The sequence below is a fragment of the Phaethon aethereus genome, assembly GCF_964289735.1.
Source record: "Phaethon aethereus genome assembly, chromosome: 1".
In the NCBI taxonomy this organism is placed as follows: Eukaryota; Metazoa; Chordata; class Aves; order Phaethontiformes; family Phaethontidae; genus Phaethon; species Phaethon aethereus.
Genome location: NC_138575.1, coordinates 16,119,918 through 16,142,319, shown reverse-complemented (window position 1 = coordinate 16,142,319; position 22,402 = coordinate 16,119,918). Strand labels below are relative to the sequence as shown.

The following is a 22,402-nucleotide window of genomic DNA, read 5'->3' as shown; positions in this document are numbered from 1 at the left end:
CTTCTTTTGTATTGTAGAAGAAAAAAAAAGTTTTTTCATTCATTCTTGTCCACTGCCTTCAACTGTTGCTGCATCTGAGGGCTGCCTTGTGTTTTCTCATCTTCACATTGCACCATATTTTTGGCTTGTTTAGACGTGGGCTTAAGACAAGAACTGGCTGTGTCCCACCAGCCCCATACAGCCACCTCAATGCTCACTCTGTGCCTTTGAGCATCGCTACACAGAGCTCCTTAAGGTGTCCCAGGATGCACGGGGGATGTAGTGTCCAGAATAGTCTGGACACTATATCCTGTTGCTCGGGATAACAGAAAAAGGACTGAAATGTTTGGTATATGAAACCTGCCTTTTATCCATGTTTTCTGGGGGGTGTCTGCCTCTCCTGAAAACCTGGTGGTTTTGGGGAACGCGCCCATGACACCAGCTCCTGGTAGCCCCACTGGGGAGGTTGTAACTGCTCTGACCCAGCCAGGAGTCCTGGGCACATTTGCTGAAATGTGGCTGTAATCTTGAACAGGACTCGGTTCATTTCCACACTCTCGTTCCCATAGCACCTGGCTTTGCCGAGAAAAAGGCTTGATTCCTCCAAAGAGAAGGGGAGGTTGCCATTGCTCTGGGCTGTGGACAGCAGGGAGCAGGTATTTAGCTGGGCCTTGGGCTTGATGGGAAGGATAAATTTTTCAAAGTGGCCATAAATACTGCGTGAAGAGTTTGTTCAGTCCCAGAAAAGCACTGCATAGTTGGATTAAAGCCAAACCCAAAGGAAAGGACCTGCCTGGAAAGACACTCTGTGTGTAGGAGGAGGTTTGTTTATAAACCATTTTTACTTGTGCTCTGTCTTACAGAGTCATTTTGAATTTTTGCTCAGAATGAGTTACATGTTCCTGCTTAAAACTTGCTTTTGAGATCTAAAACCCCTTTTGGTGTTTTGGGGTTACTTGCAAGCAAAAGACCTGGCAGAAATCTGTCCAGAAGCTTTGATTAATTTGAGGTCCAATTATAAACATGCATGCAGTAAGTCAAATAATCTTGGATTGCATCAGATTTTGGGTATCTCATGTGCTTGTGCATATTTCTTTCAGGGCATTCAGAGTTAGAGTTACAGCTGCCTTATACTCAGCAGAATAGCTTTGGCTGAGAGTCAGATTTGAAAATTTTTGCACTGGAAACGTGTTTTACTGATGACTTGCCTTAAAACAACAGAGGGGGAAAACTGAGGCTTCAAGTTCTCTTCATTCAGAGCTGGGTTCGGCGAGGTGCACAACAGCCAATTTTCTTGGCTAAGGCTCAACTACTTATACAGTTAGGAATTATTGCTGTAATTCTGTTGAATAATGTCTTATCCTGTTTCCAGTGTCAGTATTGCATTTTGCTATCTTGTGCATTACAGATATTTCAGTAGTAAGACTAGTTGTGTGCTAGTGTGGCAGCTGTAAACAGAGGTATGACAGGCTTGAAATATGCCTGAATATCATTAATATGATTTCATGAAGATCAGTACTTACAGGAACACAGAAATATTTTAAGCCCTAGAAAATGTCTGCAGTGCTGCAAGGTTATTATCACATACTGTGCTGTTCCTTGGGACTCTCGTTGTTTGCAATATTTCCAGTCTACAGGCTGAATTCACCATGCTCTTGGTTTTCATGCAGGCAATTGCTCAAGATTACTTTTCGCTCCACTCCTATAAATTCCAGGATCAGTTTGTTTTCTTTTGGTTTTGTATGTTTAAGGTGACCATAATTCAGTATTCACATATGTAATACCAAATTTCACTTTTTAGAATTATAGAATAGTTTGGGTTGAAAGGGACCTTTAAAGGTCATCTGGTCCAACTCTCCTGCAGTGAGCAGGGACATCTTCAACTACATCAGGTTGCTCAGAGCCCCATCCAACCTGACCTTGAATGTTTCCAGGGATGGGGCATCTACCACCTCACTGGGCAACCTGTGCCAATGTCTCACCACGCTCATTGTAAAAACTGTCTTCCTTAGGTCTAGTCTAAATCTACCCTCTTTTAGTTTAAAACCATTACCCCTTGTCCTATTGCAACAGGCCCTGGTAAATAGTCTGTCCCCATCTTTCTTATAAGCCCCCTTCAAGTACTGGGGCTCTCGAGTACTCTTCTCGAGGCTGAACAACTGAACTCTCTCAGCCTGTCCTCATAGGAGAGGTGTTCCATCCCTCTGAGCATTTTGGTTGCCTTCTTCTGGACCTGCTCCAACAGGTCCATGTCTTTCCTGTGCTGAGGACTCCAGAGCTGGACGCAGGACTCCAGGTGGGGTCTCAGCAGAGCAGAATAGAGGGGCAGAATCCCCTCCCTTGACCTGCTGGCCACGCTTCCTTGGATGCAGCCCAGGATGTGGTTGGCCTTCTGGCTGTGAGAGCACATTACTGTCCAGCTTTTCATCCACCAGTACCCCCAAGTCCTTCTTCTTGCAGGGCTGCTCTCAATCCCTTAATTTCCAAGTCTTTATTGATACTGGGGCTTGCCCCAACCCAGGTGCAGGACCTTGTTGAACTTCATGAGGTTCCCATGGGCCCATTCCTCAAGCTTGTCCAGGTCCCTCTGGATGGCATCCCGTCCCTCAGGCGTGTCAACCTCACCACCCAGCTTGATGTCATCTACAAACTTGCTGAGGGTGCCCTCGATCCCATTATGTCGTTGATGAGGTATTAGAGAGTACTGGTCCCAATACAGACCCCTGAAGGACACCACTCATCACCAATTTCCATCTGGACATTGAGCCATTGACCACTACCCTCTGGATGCGACCATCCAAACAATTCCTTATCCACCGAATAGTCCACCCATCAAATCCATATGTCTCCAATTTAGAGAGAAGGATGTTGTGGGGGTCTGCGTCAAAGGCCTTACAGAAGTCCAGATAGATGACATCAGTAGCTCTTCCCTTGTCCACTGATGTGGTCACTAAATCACAGAAGGCCACTACGTTGGTCATGCAGGACTTGTCCTTGGTGAAGGGCAATTAAGACTTTTAATTCAGTACTAGTCAGACTGAAAAAAATGTTCTCCTGGAGGCAAGCAATCCAGCAAGCCCTGATGGTTTTTCAACATTTTTCTGCTGAAATGAGGAGTTGTTTCTGGGGGATACAAGGGGACCTTTTAACTTGCTTGGTATTCAGAATTGTTACAGCACTTACTTACACTTAGGCACACTTTGGGATTGGTAGCTTGTAGTTCAGGCCATCCTAAAACCCAATGAAAGTGCTGGACAATGCAGCAAAGAATGAAATTATAATCAAAATAAATTGAGAATTGTATTTAGAAGAAACAAGGAATCTACAGTATTATTTGGCATGGAAATTAGTAGTCTGCTACATAAAGTTTGTAAACTGATATAGGAAAATAGCTGTTTATTAAAAGCAAATACACATCACAACTGCATTGAAATAAACTAGTCTGGAAATTGCAAAGACTAAGTAATCTTTATGCTTCATGGCATGAAGGCATGACATGATTTCCCGTCTTTTCATAGTACGGGTGTATGTTTGGAGTGACATACAAGGCAGGAGCCACTGTCTATGCCAAGAAGCCCATCTCATGTCATGACTGATTATTTTTAGCCTTGTCAAATGAACTATTTTTATTGGTCCTGTTTGAGTTAATACTATTCTATATATACCTTCATATATTTCTTATCTAGGTGTGATTTATAATCGAGTTTTTTGGCATTGTTCAGTACTGTGTTCAAACAGTTTTGATGGGTCATAGTTAACACTGACACCAACTCTTCAAGTCTTTATCAATAAATTACTGCGAAGTGTTTTGGTTTTATTGAATTTTCCTAGAAAAATGTTTTTACTGTAGAAGTTGACAATGCTAAATTTTAGTGCAGAAGAAATGTTTCTTCTCTGTTGGTTAGCCTATGGTCAGAATCTGGTTTCCTGATTCAATATGTGGCATTAAAACAAGAATATTAGGCATTTGGATTTTTAAAAATGTAAACAGATTTGCTCATTTGATCAAACGTGATGATACAAGTGTAAAAATGCTTTTTATCATTTTCCCTAAAAATTTTAGTTTCTAGTTTCTTGCTGAGAAATGAGAGAAGCAGGATGCTGTAATCACAGGTTTAGGCATAAGGATGGAAACTACTAAAGCTAAAATGCACTTAATGTTTAATGCTAACTATCTTACTGGAAGGAGGAAATTATTTTCTGATGTGTGTTATTTTGGAGGTATTACAGCTGAAGGATTTACTTAAACATCAGCCATTTTGGAATTGGTGCATGGGGGAGAAATCAAATTCCACATCCCTTCAAGGCCAGCTTCTTTCATATAATAGTTCAGAGCTCTTCTGCTCCCTTGTTTGTTAAAGCATTCTCTCCTGGTGAATGGCTAGAGACAAGCATTTTGAGTTAATATTTAAAAACTTGGAATTCATCTTGGCCAGGAGGAAATACAATTGCTAAAAATTTAATGTTAAGATTTTCCAACTGAAAAAACAGCTGTTTAGTAATGAGAGATCTTGAAAATACCACAATAGGCACTAAACAATAACTTCGCTATGGGGTTTTTCAAAGTGCTCTTCAATATATATGCATTATCTGTATCTGGACTGCGAATTGACTTCACCCTTGGGTTGCTGAACATAATCCAATTAGAGAAGCCAGCCATGTGATGTATTTTTTACAATATGACTAGCCAGTGAATAGTTCAACAGATAATTGATCACCTAGCCATGGGCTATGGCAGGGTCATAAGAGAAGAAAAGATAATATAGCTTTTTTAGGCTTAGAGAGCAAGAATCATTGAGAAGCAGCATATATTGGGCAGGAGCCTGCCACTGTGTTCTGCGAAGCATAGCAAAATAACATGACTAAATCATGGAAAAGCAATGGGTTTTGAACAAAGTTAGAAGAAGCGATGGAGAGTCATAAGGACTTCTTCTGTTCTAGCTGTCCCTTCTTTTCCAGCCGGCACGTACACTTCCAACTACTTTTCTTGGATCCTGTGCTAATGATTATCTCACGTTAATCAATCAAGCCTCTGTGGTTGCAAATTACTCCTTAGACACCAGATTTGTCACTGAATTTAACCTGGACATCTGAATTTTCAAATTTGCAGTCTGGGAGAGAAATTTGGAAAAGGAACAAAAAATACTGCTCATCTGTACATATGTGAAGCCCGTAGGACGTGCCTGTATGAAAGGCCTTGCACACGCCATACAAACACTGGCTTGCAGTCAGCCAAAAACATCACCCGACCTGTAAAAGCTCACCAACATGCTTTGGAAACTAAGCTGTGTATCACAGCAAAAGCTGCTACAGTAAAATGAATCAACAGTTGATGCAGCTTCAGGTGATGACAGGAAGCAAAACCAAGAAGTGATGTAGGCTCTATCCTCTGCCCAATTCCAGCGCCGTAAAAACAGCAGCTGTTCCCAGCCAAATGGTTCCTTCTCAGCACCTCCTCTTGGGCCAGCGGTGCCGGCCGGCTCGACGCTCGGTGGAGACACACAACCCCACACAGTGGGCCTGCAGAAATGAACACTAACAGCAGAAGGATGCTGTAGCACCTCACTGCATCGCTGGGCTCAGACAAAGAGCTAAAATTCAAGAGAAGAAAACAATCTTAGTTGTTATGTGAAATATAGTTTTTATTGGAGAAGTTGGGTTATAACACATAGCAGACTAGTGCTGTAAATTAAAAAAAAAAAGTTTCCGTGGTTTATGTACATTTTTACCACATTAGTTTTCACTCATTCCCACTCTTCATGAGTCAATTTGAGATGGTATAGTATGCTGCAAAGCTTAAAAACAATTTTTTTCTTTGGCAACTAGTACTTCACGAATCAACCATCTGCTGCCATTAAATCTATCTAGTTTGAGCAATACTAATAATTTCCTACAGTGAATAAAGGTTGAAGATGAAGTAACAGAATTTTCCAAAGTAAATTTTATTCTTTAGTACTTAAGACTAAAAACGTTGATTTATGGAAACTGCCAAGTATGTTCAAGAGAAATAATTTAAATTTGTTTTGATAAGGAATTGGTCAAGCTGTAGAAAGTCTAATTTACATCTCATTACATCATATTATGTTTCAGGAGTGAAACAATCATTTAAAACTTATTAAGCAAAATTGTAGTTCGCTGTGCTGGGATTTCTTTCCCCTCATGAGTACAGTTTGATCTGTGCATCTCTGTTTCCACAAGTCAGAGGGGCAGTTTGTTGCCTGCTATCAAATTCTCTAAAGCACCTAAACCAATTATCTTCTCCCTGGTTCTTCACAGCTACAAGCCTGCGGCTCCCACCAGAGCTGGGACACCGGCTCCTGCAGGGTATCAGTTACTTCCCTAGCCAATACTGATGCCTGAAAAAAAGCTCTGAAAAAAATCAGTCTTGCTCCCATTTGTTTTTCACAGTCTGTAGGGTTCTTGTATAGTGGTGCAGCAAAGCCTGCTTAATTAGCTCCTCTCTTCAGCCACTTGCTGCTGATCCTGTGCAGCAGACCAGCCTCTTGGCTCCCATACGTGCTCAGAAGTATCCCGAGGGACCTGGGGAAACAACATGCTGAACTTGCTCTAAGCTTCATCGCAGTTTGGAGCTGGAGCACCTCCCTGCCAGAGAACCTGCCCAGGGAGAACCTACCTGTCTGGGGAGCGTGCACCCAACCTCGCGCCCTTGTGCTGCCCAATTCGCACACGACGCAGCGGCTGACGGCTCCTCCTCGAGGGTGGGGAAGTTGGCTTCCACGGCATGCCTTCCACACTGTCTGGTGGTCAGCCTGCTTGCTCAGGAACTGCAGAGCTGGGCTGTACCTGCTCTTCAGCCGAAGAAACAGGTAACCCTTGTGCCTGCGTGCGGAAGAGGTGGCCTAGCCCTCAGGCTGTGAGGGTTAGGGGGCACAGGGCAGGGGTCCACCCAGATGTAGGAAAAGGGCCAGTTAGTAGCCTAGGCTAGAAGATTGTGGGGCTGGAAGGGCAGCAGGCAGGAGGGAGCCTGGCTGTTGCCCAGGGCTGGAGCATTCATCTGAAAGCAGAAGACAAAGATCCTTATTTCCACTTCCTGGATACATTTTCTGCTTCTGCGAGATTGTCCTCAACACAGAGTGTAGATTTCAAGTGACCTGGAAGTGCTTGATGTGGGGCATGTACTCCCAGGTTTCTAGGCTCAGAGAGTGGCGTTGCACTGCCTGCAGGCTAGCTCTGTGGAGCTTTCCCCATCGCCTTTCAGAGGTGCCCTCCTCTCCTTGCCTATAGAGGATGTGTAGGTGCATGGGTGAGGCCCTTTGGTTTTCCCACCTTTGCCTGATCCAGTGTCACGTAGGTGGACACTCCTACAACACGACCCACCTGACCTGTTTTAGATGTCTGCCTCGGGGAAAGATGCATCACACCCCAGGAGTGGCGATTTCTCTCCATTGAGTATGAAGAGAACCTGTAGATGTTGAGAAGTAGGTGAGATGACTCCCGTCCTGCCACCTGCTGTTTAAGATAGCTGCCTGAAGTGTATGGCCTTGATTTGCATTAATTGCTAATTTAATTTCTTCTGGTTTTAGATGAATTATGGCATCGTAGTTCGCCATACCATCTTTCTTGTTTGTGCTGGAACCCCAGCATAGTTACTGGCTTCACGGCCCAGCAGCCGTGAGGAAATGCTGAAATGCTGCAGCTGGAAAGAATAATAGTATTAAAGACTTCACTGTAAATAGCATCTTATCACAAACACTTTGAAACTTGTTCAGCAATGTTACTTAAATGGGAAGCTACTTGTATGGTGGTTTTGATCTTGTTATTTATTTTAGCTCTTGTCCTTTGAAACTTAGCTCAATTATGCATTACGTGGAAATCAAAGTCTGAACAGTCTTTCAAGTTGAGGATTTTAAAAAACATACGTGGAGAATAAAGATTGCATCCCTCTGTTGACTGACACTTCAGGAATACAAAAAATAAAGACTTAATTCATACCTGGATAAAATTACTTTACCTATGGGTTTTTTTGATTGATGGTGTTTGTGTTAGTGCGCATATTAACTGAAATTTTGCCATGTAATGTTCATGTTCAGTCTGCAATCTGGAAGTGAAATTCTTCTTTCTCACTTCTGAGTCCTCACTGTTAATGAAGAGCCTGTGACAGAATTTAGTCTCACATGAATGATGTAAAAATCGAACGGAGCCTGGCTCTTGTTCAAAAAGGCAGGTGAACTACATAGTGCTTAAAAAACAAACTGTTTTAAAAATGTTTGTTATTATCTGCTGTAATTCAGAGACTGAACAGTATGAAAACGAGTATGAAAGTAATGTTACTGATGCTGTCTTGCCTGTGATTCTGTATGACCCTGTGGCAATAGTTCCCAGCTGCCTTCTATCTAATTGGCACAGGTTTTGTGCCTCAGAATTTGGGGCTGAGTATTCAAGAAGGAATCACCTTAACCTTGTCCTTTGCCAACGGAAAGGGTGCCTAGCTGAAATGGGTATGCATTTTCAGTACTTCAGAAGTGGTTTGTGGAGACCTGCCTAGATTTGCTTTCTTCCCAGAGTGAGATCAGATTTTTGGGATATTGGCATAAATGCTTCATCAGGAAACTCATTACTAACAAAATAAATCTGCTGCAAGAAACAAAGCTTCAATCTCAGAAAGCTCAGGAGACCCTTCCTGTGCTTAGCCATGGACTGTCGCCATTGTTTGTCAAGGGATGCTTACTGTGTTGCCAAGAATAAGGCAAAAGTCTTAGTTTGGGCAGTGGAGTATGAAAGGAAAAGATAGCTTCTTGTCTCAATTGCAGCCACCAGCAAGAATCTGATAACTTGGTCTACAAGTCTGGAGTATTGCTTAAAGGCAGGCTACTTCAATACCAAGTTTTATATTTTGGGACAATCTAATTCAAATTAAAATGTTTATGTTTATAGATGGAGTTAGCAGTAGCACCACTGTGTCGGCGAGTCTCTGACCTAGGAAAATCTTACAGACAGCTGAGGTCATTCAGGTGAGTTACCATTGCGAGACCTAGCAATTAGCAGTATGACCAAACTGTATTTCAAAACTGATTTATTACCTCGTGTTAGTTCTGCGTGAACTGAGAGGTTTTTTGGCAACACCCGCCAGTAAATTAGAAGTAGATTAAAGTTCTTTTATATTTTATGCAGAGTATAACTATGATTTAACAGTCTTTCTCATGCAAATGTTTGGCCAAACTGTACTTTTTTGTGTTGCTTTTTTGTATGACAGTGAGTTCTATAGTTTCCTTAAGTGTTTTCACTGAAATACAAAATTTACAGACCTGTGTGGTTTAATTACAATAGGCAACTTCTGTAAATTTTTACAAACTGAACCTGTGTTGAAAACCTAAGATGCAGACTAGTGAAAAAAGATCAGATTATCCTAACGCAATATTGCCACCATATAGGCATTTTTCTAATGCATAAGATAAGCTTTTTCTTCCTTTCACAAATATATTGTTACATTTTTCCAGACCGCTGCTGTTCCAGACTAGTGAGCATATTGCCAGTAGTCCAGCTCTGGGAGAGGTTATTCCATTCAGCATTATTCTTCAGTTCTTGTTTACGAGAGCACCATCAGAGTTAAAATCACCCTTCCAGGTAATGAGATCAACCTGTGTTTTCTTTTGAGATGTCTTAAGGAGGAATGAACATTGTAGTTTGCCCTATTTATTTTAGTTAAAAAGTATTCAAGCTCATACTTTATATGGTTTGTTGGCTTTTGCTTTTATTGTGGCAAAGGTGTTATGGTCATTGACTTCATATTTTGATTAATTAACTGTAGGATGACAATAACCTGATTTTAAGTAGCCTCTCAATTCTTTAATATTCTGTCAGCTCATAAAAGAAATTGCAGGTCTTATCCCAGACTGCAAATTGCCTCGATCCTGCTCATATAAGATGCAGGAAATCTAGATTCAAACCCCTGTCAGAACTGGGCAAACAGCTGATGCATGAGTTCATCTCTGAGCTCCCAAATAACATATTGGGAGGTTTCTGTTGATTGTCTCTGATTCCTTAACTCATTCTATATCACGGCAGTATTAAGAGAGCCTCATGTGGCCTTCATTTATGTCATCTTTGATTCTGAAATTGGTGTGTGTGTTTCCTTTTTCACATTTATGTATAATCCGTGCGTGTTTGTGTTTCTCTGTATCAGAGGGCTGAGTGGTCCATTGCCCGCTACTCCCAGTGGCTTGATGATCATCCATCTGAAAAAGACAGGCTTGCTCTCATACGGTAAAAATCATGCTTCTTTCTTCTCTACATTTATGATAATGGAGCCGTAACTTACCTGCACAACAGGACTGGTCTGGAAAAGTAAAAAAAAAAAAAAAAAAGTGCTATAGGAGGTGTATCATAAATACCATTAGTCTCTCTCCACTCATGGAATGAGTTGAAAAATGGGTGAATATATAAACTGCACACTCCCCTCCACCACCTGTATCCAAACCCTCCAGTTGGAAAGAGCACATAATCCTCTTGCAAAAGAAGGAAACCATGCACAATGATGGTTTAAATGAATACTGTGTTTTAGCAAAACTGCCTCTCTCTTCTGTTGGAAAGTCAAGGCTGCAGCTGTTCTGCCTTCTGTATCAGGAAAGAGAATCTTTGGAAGCTTAAACAGTGCAAGTGTAAGTAGGAATTTAGAAATGGAAGACCCTTGTTACAGCCCTGTAATGTTATTCTTCAGCAAATCAGCCCAGGATATTTAGGAAGTGATAATTATGTCAGATTTTTTAAATCTTCCTAGGGTAGATGACTTTATAGCTAGATACTGTTTTGCATCTTAAAATGTTAGGAAAAGTTATGAAGTGTCTTGTTTTTCAAAACAAGCAGGTTTTTAAAGTATGTTAGAGAGAACAGATGTGTTGTCTGAATATGACAGAACCAGCACGAGTATCCTCTGGATTCAAGGCTTGGATGATCATTTGGCTCCTAACGCCCTCTTACAGCCACCTTCTCAGTGTCCTGTCCTGACCTTGGTGTCACCCACTCTGGTGACACGGGAAAGGTTATCACACAGAGCTGTGCCAGACTCCATCTGGCCTGGGAGCCAACTCCGTCCTTGCTCTTTCATGCATGCATGTTGCCGTCTTTTGCTGAAATCATAAAAGCTGACTTTTAAGTTCCAGCGGTGGTTGTGCTTGAGAAAATTGACCATTATCTGTCCACACTTTTAAAGCAGCCAAGAGGAGTCCGCTATAAATTTACAGTTCTTGAAGCTGATGGCACCATACAGTCCAGTGTAGTGCTTAGGCCAATCAAGGAAATAGTAGTTGATGACCAGTAGATGTAGTAGGATTTATTTCCAAAATATTAAAATACAAACTGTGTCGCTTCATATGAATATTAGAAGAGTATTTTCTGAAAATCACACATGTAGTTTAGTCTAGTTTGGCTACAAAACTAGGTTTTCTTGAATCTCAAGCCATGACACCTTGGATTACAGAGGAATGGATAATAGGTACAGGGCTGATACAGTTGTATATGTAACTTAGTTATGAATGTTTTGATTGTAATTTCTGTCCTGTTAGTACTGGCAAAACTGACAGTGTTGGATTTCAGATATATTGGGGAAAGCCAAGAATGCAAATCATTTGAGAACTGATGGGATTTTGTTCTCTTCAATTCTTTTACACAAATTTGAAAATGCCATCCTTAAACTACAACACGTTTTTGTCTTTGCTTGCAATTAAATTTCATCCAGACTGATTCAGTTAATGGGCTTGCTGGTGGTCATGTTCAGACACGGATAAATTGTCCTGAACATGGAGGTGTTAAGGGACAAGCCTTGGGACAAGGCTTTTAGGCAGAGACAGTGTCATCCATTAGATCAAGTAGCGTAGCTGGAATACTTAAGCTTTTAATTTCAATCCTTTCATTGAATCCTTTATTCATTTTGCACGAGATACCACTATTAAAGTATTTTAACTTTGTTGTCCTGAGAATCTGCTGCTGCATTGGCAAGGTTATCATTTGAGCATTTTACAGTGAGACTGTAGTCCTTTTGTTTTGCACTGTGGAGTGCTTGGACATTGATCTGACATCCAGGGCATGGAGAGGGCAGCTTTGAAGATCTGCCCTTCCCAAAGGCCTCTTCCAGTGGCTCTTCCCTACTCTTGGTCCACCAGAGCAAGGCTGTTCGTCACTGCCCACGCTGGGCTGCCTCTCCATCCATCCCCAGGCCCACCGCTTGCAGACACCACTCACGCACCTTTGCTGAGTCGCATGAATTAACTACACTGGATTTGTCAAGCAGACTCTTCCCTTGGGTAGTTTGGTTGGCAGCTCGCGTCGCACTGCATGTCTGGGAGCAAAGAGCAGGGGCTAGTTGACCAACCCTTGAATGCAGTGAGTGAAGAGAATGGTTCTCCTTTGCAGACACTGGTAACCTCTGTAGGCATTGCTGTATGCATTCACCTTTTTACCATCTCCTCTCATGCCTGTTAGTCATTTCTAAATGGGCCGGTTATCCGTACATAAGGCAGGCAAGCAAATGTTAAGTTGCTAGTATGACCGTGTTTCACTCGTATTTTCTTTAATACTCTATTGGAACATTTCTGAGCCTGCTCTTCATGCATCTCATATGAACCTAGGTTGAACTACAGGCGTCTTGCTCATTTGTCTGCAGTCAGTCGCCCTCTTCAATCTTTTTCTGCCTGTAGTTGTTCATCTGTGCTAATTGAACCTTGGATGTTTCGAGCCTTCAGATCCCTGCACTGATCTACATCAAGAAATTATCTTTACGTTTGCTGCAGCCTTGCAAATGGTAATTTTCTGCAACTTCCTTTGTAACAACCGTGCAATTACTCTAGGGACCTGCTGCTCAGATATTAATTTACTTGTGTTATCAGAATCTTTACAGCTTCATATTAATGCTAATCGCAGTGCTTCTTCCGCTCTGTAGATTTTTAAATGCTTCATACGCAACGTGGTGTTAATGTTATGAATTAGTAGTATTCTGAACATTTTTGTGCCTTTCTTTCTGCTTGTATTCAGCATGAAGGGTGGGATTTACCTGGCCAGAGGTATATTAGCTAGACTCCCTTTATAGTCAACAGAGAGAAGCAGGCGCTGCTGGGGGTGATTCATCTCATCCTGAAGTAGGTACCTAAAATAGGTCAGTTGCATTGTGTCCTGAAAGCTCCATTTTCTCTGCTCAGTGAAGGGAGCGTGGGCTGGGATGCTGGAGCGCGCTCAGGCAGACAGCTGCCCTGCAGGCATTTAAAGTTAGGTGAGATGACCCTGCTGCAGGCGTCCTCCCGGAGCAGGGATTGTGCTGAAAGGAGTGCTGCTTTAAGCAGCCAGGGCACTTTTTTCTTTTTCTTTTTAAATTAAGTTTGAAAACTCAACTTTTCTTCCATAAAAGAAACCTGCCTGTTAGACGTGGCAGGATTTGAACCAACCTGAAGGACAGTTCATCCACCTAAGGGCCAAATTCTTAATCTTTCGCCATTTGAGCTTGAGTAAACTCCCCTATTCAAGCTCACCGTCGCTGGAGCAGAGGTGAAACTGGGCCCAGTGAAGGGTTCGTTTTCATAATGAGCAACATCCTGCGCCAGAGAGCGGCTCTGACCACTACCCTGCCAGGGTGCAGGGACAAATCCAGCCTGGGGACCACCACGAGAAGCCCCGTCTGTGCGTTGGGTACAGTCTCGCTAGGCACAGCAGCGTGACAGCTTTGCCACAGGCGGCAGAGCCGTGCTGGGTCACTGCTCCACGCTGCCAAACCAAGCCGGCGGCAGCCACGCAGCGAGGCGGGAGGGCTGCGGCGCACGGGCCGCGACGCCTGCGCCTCCAAGCACTCCCCGCCAGCACCGGGCCATTCATAGAAACCCGCCTCTCACTGATGCTTGTCTGTCAACGCACGGTTCCTTTGATCTCCCCATTACGCAATCTGGAATAAGTCAGAGATGTCTCTTGCTAATCTGGTGTCCTACAGATGATGCTGTCGGAGATTTTACTGTTCAGTTTTACAGTAACTTTCACAGCACCCGATTAAATAGATCCGGTGTCAGACAGATGTGCTCCTACACAGCTTATCTTCCACTTTCCTCTTTGCCCTGAAGTTTGCAGCGCAAACAGACTTTTAGCAAAACACTAAAGAGAAGTCTGGCCCTGCTGTCCTCCAGTGGCCCTGCTTGTTGATCAGGGCGTGAGTACGCAGGGCACTACCCCGCTGCTGAACAGAAAGATGATCCCTGCCTCTTCTGAAGCTTACAACTGAAATCAGGCTCCACTTGACCGAGTCAGAGCCCAGGAGGGTAGTGCTAGTATTTGCAATTCCATATAAAATTAACTAATTAATTAGAGTAAATGATACACATTAAGATCCCTTTAAGAACCACAGCCCAAATCATACACTCTTTTTTTTTTTTTCTTTTAATGGTAGATATAAATCTTCATGGGTTGAAACAACATTTTTTAAAAGATCTATCTATCCGGGTCTTACATAACCAGCTTGTCCTGATTTCCAAGAAAGCTCATGTTTTTGCTCAAGCAAGTGAAGTAATTTAATAAGTGCTTTAAAATCCTTTTCCTTATGTGGGAGGGCATCTTAAACTTAGGTTTTTTTTTCCTTACTTCTTATGGCATTTTTAATGAAGCATTAATATATGCAGAACATCCCACCAACCCTCTTTCCATAGCTCTCTTTTACAAACAATATTTGTAATGTATACCATAGCTTGTCTTTTTAAAATAGAAACAGATTGCTGAACAGGTTTTATGTCCTTTATTAGACTGGAAGATGCTGAATTTAGGGCATTATTTAGTCTAATCCCTTCAAGAGTATGTTTTGTATATTACATAAACAGGGTTTCTTCCATCTTATACATTGGTAATGTAACTATAAATTACATCTTTTTATATGACAACAGCTGTGATTTCTTATGTGCTGGAGACTTGATGATACTGCTTTCACCCATATTTTTCCATAAGTACTTATGCGCTAGTGTTTTCACAGTGTCCTCTCCAGGAGCAAGCCTACCTTTTTTTTAAGACAAGATTTTAATGGTAAAACGGTGCATCTGAATTGAATCCTGTGCTGCCAGCATAGCTTACAGAAGCTCGTTCGAGCTAGGACCAGTAAAGTTTACAAAAATGTCATCATAAAATCTGCATTTCAAGTATTAACATGGCTACTAACTAATTTATCTCCCAAAATGAGGTGCAGCCACGTAGGCATCTCGGCGACTTCAGTGAAGCGTATTGTTACCAGTTGTTACCATGAGCTCTGGCAGCGTGCAGCAGCAGCCGCCTTGCTGTGCCGTAAGCAGCTTCCAGCACTGTCCTGATTTCTGTACGTCGCCATCCCGAAATCCCACACTTAAGACTTGGTAACTGTCTTCAGAGAAACAACATTCCCATCCCAATGCACTTCTGAAATCATGTCTACTTCATGACCATCGGTGCTTTCAGTTACCTCTCCCATCCCATTCTTCCCTTACACTCTGAAGCAACCTCACTGTTATTCTCTGGACTCCAAACATCCTTTCTCCCTGGATTCATGATTTCTGCTGTTTTACTACCTGGACCTCTCGTTACCAGGAATGCTGTTCCTCACAGGATGGACAGGCTTCCTGGCCTGTTGCCATCATGTCATTACCATGGGCAGCAATGCAGAGGAGAGTTTCCTGAGCTGATCAGAGCTTGACCATGATTATGAGCAGTTCCATGGTCACCAGGTAGGGTATGGAGCTCCCGGTGACTGCAGCTGCCTCTTGGCTCGCTGCCTTTAGCAGCTGCAGCAGCTTTTCACCCTCTCACTGGGTGTGAGACCCCTCCAGCCGCTTTCTTACACCTGCCCACGTGGGAGGCAGACTGCTGCTCTGCCTTGATGGGTACGTGGAGCAGGTGGTTCTCCAGACCAGTTCTGGAGGTGACAGTGTCCTCTGTTCAGCGGTAGATGTTTCTCCATGACTTGTTCATTCTCTTGGCACTGCAGTTCCCATCAGTTGTTCCCCCAGGGTTACAGTGAAATCCCTAGCAATGGGAGATGTGGCATTTGCAAAATAACCTTTGCAAGTTGAAGGCTGGCACGTGAAAGGAGCCTGACGTGAATGTTACATTTGGTGGGAAGCCGGGGCTCACCATGCCTTTGTCGTGGATTTGGCCATTAGGGAAACTCTCACTGTCTGAGAAAAACCAAGCTTTTGTTTTAGCGTTTCAGGTCAAGTTACTGATTATGAATTGCATCTTAACATTCAGCTTTAGAGCATTTAAATACTTTTATTGGAGATGCAAAGATGGGACATGGGAAAATAGTGCATGCATTTAGTCCTAGAGTGTTGAGAAAGCTTTTGTTTTCAACATAAAGCTGTAGAAGGTCTGTTTTAGAAAAATGTCTGAGAATTCACCTTATAGTATTGATGGAGTAGTAATTATTGGTTGTCTTTTGAGCGGAAAAGAGAGCTAGTTAAGATGCTTCTGGGTTGGTCATATTGATGAAGTTTGTCTCTTTGAAACAACGCAAGCAAAGCCACAGTAGAAGAGGAAGCACAGCAGAAGAGAGCTGACAAAGATCAGCTTCTGTCGGCTGTTGGTCCCTGCTGGGAAGGAGAAGGGTCTGGGCAGTTCTGAGGCCACCAAACAATTCGCCAAGTTCCTCTGAGCTGCTTTTTGAATTGTAAGAGGACAGCGGCTGCCACTGATGGAGTTGGTTTTGCCAGTTATATCAGATTCTTTTGAGGAAAGAGAGAAAGAAAAAAGATAAAAGCTGCTGGAAAGTGTGACAGCAGGACTCTAATACTGGTGTTTGGCACTTAACGTAGCCTAAATCTCATTCACTCTTGTTTGATCTGGTGGGGATAACGGTCTGGCTCAGGATTATCAAGGGCTGACATTGAGTGGTTTTGGGTGCTGCTTGTAGGGTAAAACTTCTCCCTTTCATCTGAAGGGATCTGGTTATCTCTGTCATCTTTTTCAAGGGCTTTTTCAAAGCAAGGAGATAAAGTCAGAAAGGGATAGCAGTGTTACCATCTGGATAATGATGCAAACCCACAACTTCACCAAGAGGTGTCAGAGCTTTCTAAGTTAAGCAGGTCAATATGTTTTTTTCTGTTTTCAGCTTTTGATGACTCTAAAAATTACTTGGACCCAACAAACTTTGGCGAGTGTATAGATGAAAAGAGAGGGACACTGGTGAGTGGAAGAGGAGAGATTCAGCAAGGTGAATGACACTTAGAGTTAAGAAAACTGTCACAGGGGTTTCTCAGCTTTCTTTTTAATACAAGGGACTATTCTTTGTAGAAGGTAACTAAAATCTAACATGCTTAAGGACTACTGCTGACCAGAGGACTTGAGTGTGTGAGACAAACCTGGCTCTTCTGAAGCATCTTCCCTCATCTTGATGGGATCCTTGAGGCTTCCCTGCCTGCATCTCCCACCTTCTGCTCAGGCTGCTCATCACCTGCTCCACCCCTCATTGCCATGAGAGGCCAGTTTATCTAAAAAGCACACTTGCCTGCTGTCCCTTTCCCCCACTCTTGCTTCTCCTCTTTAAATCTTGAGATTTAAAACTTATCTGCGGATGTGCCTGATCTCTCTGCAGTCGGTTGTGCTGATGGCCTTTGCTGGGAGTGAGGTGAGCTGCACCTGAAGCATTTTGTGGCTGCAGCAAGCAGTTTTTTAGTTGTTGCTTCTTTCCCTGTAGATGCATGCTGGTCCCCAGAGACCATCTGGAAAAGCAGGCTGAAGGTTTTCAGGGAGCTGACCAGGCGCAAAAAGTCAGCTTTATCTTGGCTAGATAAAATAAATATTCGTTCCCTGTCTTTCTGGCTGTAATGGGGGATAACTTTTCTCTTGCTGTTTGTTGATGTGCAAAAAATGCCAAGTGACTTTTCAGAGTGTGTTGGTACCTGGTGTGGACCCCTCAGCAGTAACTCACTAGGAAGCTGTTACCAAAACTGAAGAGCTCTCAAGTGCACCCCTGCCGGCATGAGGGACTGTTTCTTTGCTCAGTCACTTTATTCTTCTGAAACTTCCCAACTCTCTCCAATAATCCAGCCCAGCCTCCTTTTGCACCACCCCCGGCGCAGGCAATGGGCCCTGGGTTTCAGCAGAGCGGGAGTCTGAAGTGCAGCTGCCCCGCCTGGGGCCGTCGGGAGCTGTGGTGGACGCGGGGCATCGCCTCCTGCCTGGGCTGTTTCATTCCCACCCTGTGCTTGGCCCGGTTGCACGCTTCACTCTCGTCAGGCTCCATTAGCGACAGCCCAGGGAGTCTGACTGCAAGTGTGTGTTCTTGCGTGTGCACGTGTGCACACGCTGGCGGGAGCGGATGCAGCCCCGGGACCAGCTCATGGGGCTGGGCTGTCATCGCTGTCACCGGCTTCTCAGAGCCCAAAGCTCAGCCTCGCTTCCGCAAACCAAGTACAGGCTTTTGGCCTCGGGAGCATCTCCCACGTGTTGAGAAAGGAGCTTTGCTGGAGATTCCCAGCAGCGTGGTGACGCGGGTGGGTTTTAGGTTTTGTTCAGGAAGTTCGGAGCCCTTGCTGGTTTAACGGCAGCTTTGCTGGCAGGCAACAAAGCGTCTTACGGCCCGCTTCTTCCTACCATCTCCTGTTCTGGTTGCCAGGTTTGCTGGGCTCTTACGTCGCTTCCCAGTGCTGCAGCATCCCACAGGGGTCTGGGCCTCTCCTGTCTCCTGTCGTCTTACTCCAGGAGGAGACTCTGTGAAACACAGGCGGGGTCTGACTCCTGGGTGTTTCTGCTTTCCTTAGGCCCTGGCTAGTTAAATGCCTCCTGATGTCCCATCACCTCCAGCTGCCAGCAGGCACACGTGGGGCGGCAGCGACCATGAACGCAGCCGTGCCCCCGTTGGTCCAGCCCACCATCTTACAGCAGTTGATGTGTGTTTATATGCCTGACAGTGCTACCATCTCCCTTAGCCCCCCAGCCCCCTTCACATCACCAGCTGTGCACAACAAGCACCCACCTTGCCCCAGTGGGACTGGGAATGTTCCTGCCATGTTACCAGAACCCAGCAGAACCCCCCTGGCCCCCCCTGGCAGGGCGGCCAGAGCGTGTGGCCCGCGCTTCCCTAAATGAATGCAGGAGACAAAACGCAGGACTGCTTCCCCACTCGGTGACCCAGAGTGACAATTTCAGCTCTGCTGCTGCTGCTTGGGCATCAGCAGTGGGACCTGCTGCCCTTTGGGATGCTTCTGGGTACGCCCAGAAGGTCGGTGACTAGTCTCTGTTAGCGCTGCAGCCATCGAGGAGCAGCCACGTACTGGGAGTTGTCTTAGTCCCCACTTGAAAAAGGGGTCTGGTGGTTTGTGCATGCGTTTTCCTAAATGTCACAGTTTTGCTGTAAATGGAACCTAACATAAGCAAAGGGTCTTAGAAGGAAAGCCCAAGATCATTGTATCTATTACATGACATAGGAGAAGACAAAAAGGAAAGTCAATTAAATTAGAAGCTATATGCAAGTATGGCAAAAGTAACTTAGCCTCACTTAATGAGCTACTATCACAGAATCATTAAGGTTGGAAAAGACCTTTAAGATCATCAAGTCCAACCGTTAACCCAACACCACCATGCCCACTAAACCATGTCCTGAAGTACCACGTCTACAAGTTTTTTGAACACCTCCAGAGACGGTGACTCCACCACCTCCCTGGGCAGCCTGTTCCAATGCTTGACCACCCTCTCGGTGAAGAAATTTTTCCCAGTATCTAATCTAAACCTCCCCTGGCGCAACTTGAGGCCATTTCCTCTCGTCCTATCGCTAGTTACTTGGGAGAAGAGACCAACACCCACCTCACTACAACCCCCTTTCAGGTAGTAGTTTCATTTCAGCATCTCAGTGTCCTTGTAGTGAGGGGCCCAAAACTGAACAGAGTGTTTGAGGTGTGGCCTCACCAGTGCCAAGTACAGGGGCATGGTCACTGCCCTACTCCTGCTGGCCACACTAGTTCTGATACAGGCCAGGATGTTCTTGGCCTTCTTGGCCAAAGCCAAGACTCAGTCGTAATCGGAACAGATTTAAAGTCTTTTACAGATATGCTGTCATTGAGCAATACTATTTACTAGAGTCCTTGGATGAACGGTGGCCGTGTTGTAAAGCAGGTTAAATTACATACAGGCAAGTATGTAATCACAGTTGCGTCTTTTAGCTTTGAAATGTATTTGTGTAAATCACACGACTTCTGTGTGCGAGATCCTACGGCATCGTGTAAGACAAACACAGCAAAGACACACACATATGCTTTGTCTGTGCGTTAGCGCAGCATTTCCTGAAGGATGGCGGCAGTTCAAAAGAGTCGGCCAGGAAATCACCTAAGGGCAGCTGGGTTGTTCACCAGTGCCCCAGTTTTCATCCTCTAAGTTGTCCTCTTGGCATCTGCAGCAGCTGGAGTCTATTCTTTCCGTTTCTAAAGGTTACCAGCACAGCAACATACCCCAGTCTGTACGTCAGAGCTGTCATTTCAAGCCATCTGCAACATGCTGCTGCTGCTTATTTAAATGTTAACTTGTTCGCTCCTCAGAACATGCAAGGAGGGAGAGAAAGATCATGAAACAATTATGTAGAGCTTTGTAAGGCCTTTCTTGCCCACTTCCTTCCACAGAGACAGGCAGGATCACCTGAGGAAAACTCTCTAATGGGGAAGAAGTCTATTACCTTCAGCTGCAGATCCTGAACTTTCAGTACTTGTACGCTATTTAATTGCTTTAGCTACTTTTTTTTTTTTTTTAGTGGTGCGCTAGAAGCTTACGTTCAGTCAGTAAGAACAAGAGAGGGAAAGGAGTTTGCACCAGTCTATCCCATAATGATTCAGCTGCTGCAGAAAGCGATGTCGACCCTTCAGTGAACCTGCTTGGACAACTCTCGCAACAGGGGACAGACAGGAGCAGAGTCGGGTGTCTGCCATCAGCCTTTGGTGCCGCACATGTACTTACAGTTCATGCAAATTATTCCCAAATACATGAGCTTTATAGTGAAACATGTTTACCTACTTCACCTGAGAAACTTCTCTGTTCTTGCTTTATGTTTGCATTAAAGGAACTTATTTATACACAAATATTATACAGAAATCATACTATTTTTATGTGCTGCAATTCTTCACCTAATAAAAATGAATCATTCTTTAGCATTCCTTCTGAATTTAGAAAGGTGTAAGCTTAGAACATGCTCAAATATTACAGTACAATTGCTGAGTATCTCAAATAAGGAAGTAGCTCTTTTCCTACAAGTATAGTTTTAAATGAGTACATTTTAGCCTTATTCAGAACATCGTACTTTTGAAATGCTAGAATCATCAGTTTCCATCTAAAAATCACTAATTTTAACAGAAGTAAAAATATTTATAAATAACAGAAATTATTCTCTACTGCACTGCTATTCGCTTTGAAATAATTTATATTGATTTCAACTCTCTTTTTGCTTAAACTGTAATAAAGAACATCATCTATCCAAGCCTGAATTCAGTATTTTAAATTCTTCATCCACTTCCTAACAGCAAAGCATCAAAATATACTTTGGCTGGGTTCACATAAAGACTTCCATGCAGAACGTGCTCATGGCTACAGGGCTGACTTAGTGATTAGTCTTCTTCATTTTACAAAATACGCAACACCAAATTTTAATGAATTTATTTGAAATAATATACAAGAATATAGTGTGCAAAAATCTTAGGGGCAACATCATGTAGACGTGTCATAAACTGAAATTTACAGTTGTGATTCTTAAAAAAAAAAAAAAAAGAAACACACAGCTGTTTAGTACATGAAAAGCCATGATTGCAGAAGTTCACAGCAGAAGCAATTGTAATCCTAACGCAGCTACTCTAATTTTAGACAGTTGGAGAGAAAAAAAAAAAAGTAAAGTGCAAGTGTTGCACGTATAGTTAAGTGCAAAGTTTGCCCCCACCATAAAGATGTCTTATGGCAAAATAAAATATTGTAGAATATGTGGCAAAGACAAAACACAGAGTTAAAACTATGATGGTGACGATACCAACAGCACCATTTTTCTTGAGATAACGCTATTTATTCGTTTCATCCTGTCCTGGGCCCTTGTTTCCACCAGAAATAACAACTCTCACTAGCGCCAGCTGCTGCAAAAATATCTCCCTTGTGGCTACAGACTTTATAGGTGGCAACCCAAGCAGCAGCTCCCGAGCTACGTTACATGACGCTCTCCGTCTGCCGCATGTTCCAGCAACTTGTTGGCATCCGGGCAGGCTGGGAAGCTACAGGCTGATAATACATTTTGCCATTTTTTAAAATCCCAGGCCCCAGAATCGTAATTAATAATATGGTTGTGCAATACATATTAATCAGCAATAAGAAATCAATGTATATAAACAGCTGTTACATATTTTAAAATTCCCCTTTTTGTACATTTTCTTTTAAAAATAAACATTTATACACGTCTCCTTCGCCTCTTTCTAAAGTACTTTAGCACCACAGGATATCCATTTTTCAAGCCTAT

The 22,402-nt window shown here is 43.4% G+C and overlaps 1 protein-coding gene across 1 annotated transcript in view; it reads left to right on the top strand.

Annotated features, from left to right (window-relative positions):
- The window catches only part of COG5 (component of oligomeric golgi complex 5), a gene marked incomplete at its 5' end in the record, with an annotated part of 202,901 nt that extends 180,611 nt beyond the window's left edge, over positions 1-22,290 (top strand). The window contains 4 exons of the mRNA XM_082015559.1: positions 8,875-8,951; positions 9,438-9,564; positions 10,124-10,203; positions 20,666-22,290. Of these exons, the coding sequence (XP_081871685.1) occupies positions 8,875-8,951; positions 9,438-9,564; positions 10,124-10,203; positions 20,666-20,780 (399 nt within the window). The 3' untranslated portion in view covers positions 20,781-22,290. The remainder of the gene's footprint in view (positions 1-8,874; positions 8,952-9,437; positions 9,565-10,123; positions 10,204-20,665) is intronic.
- Positions 22,291-22,402: the final 112 nt, after the last annotated feature.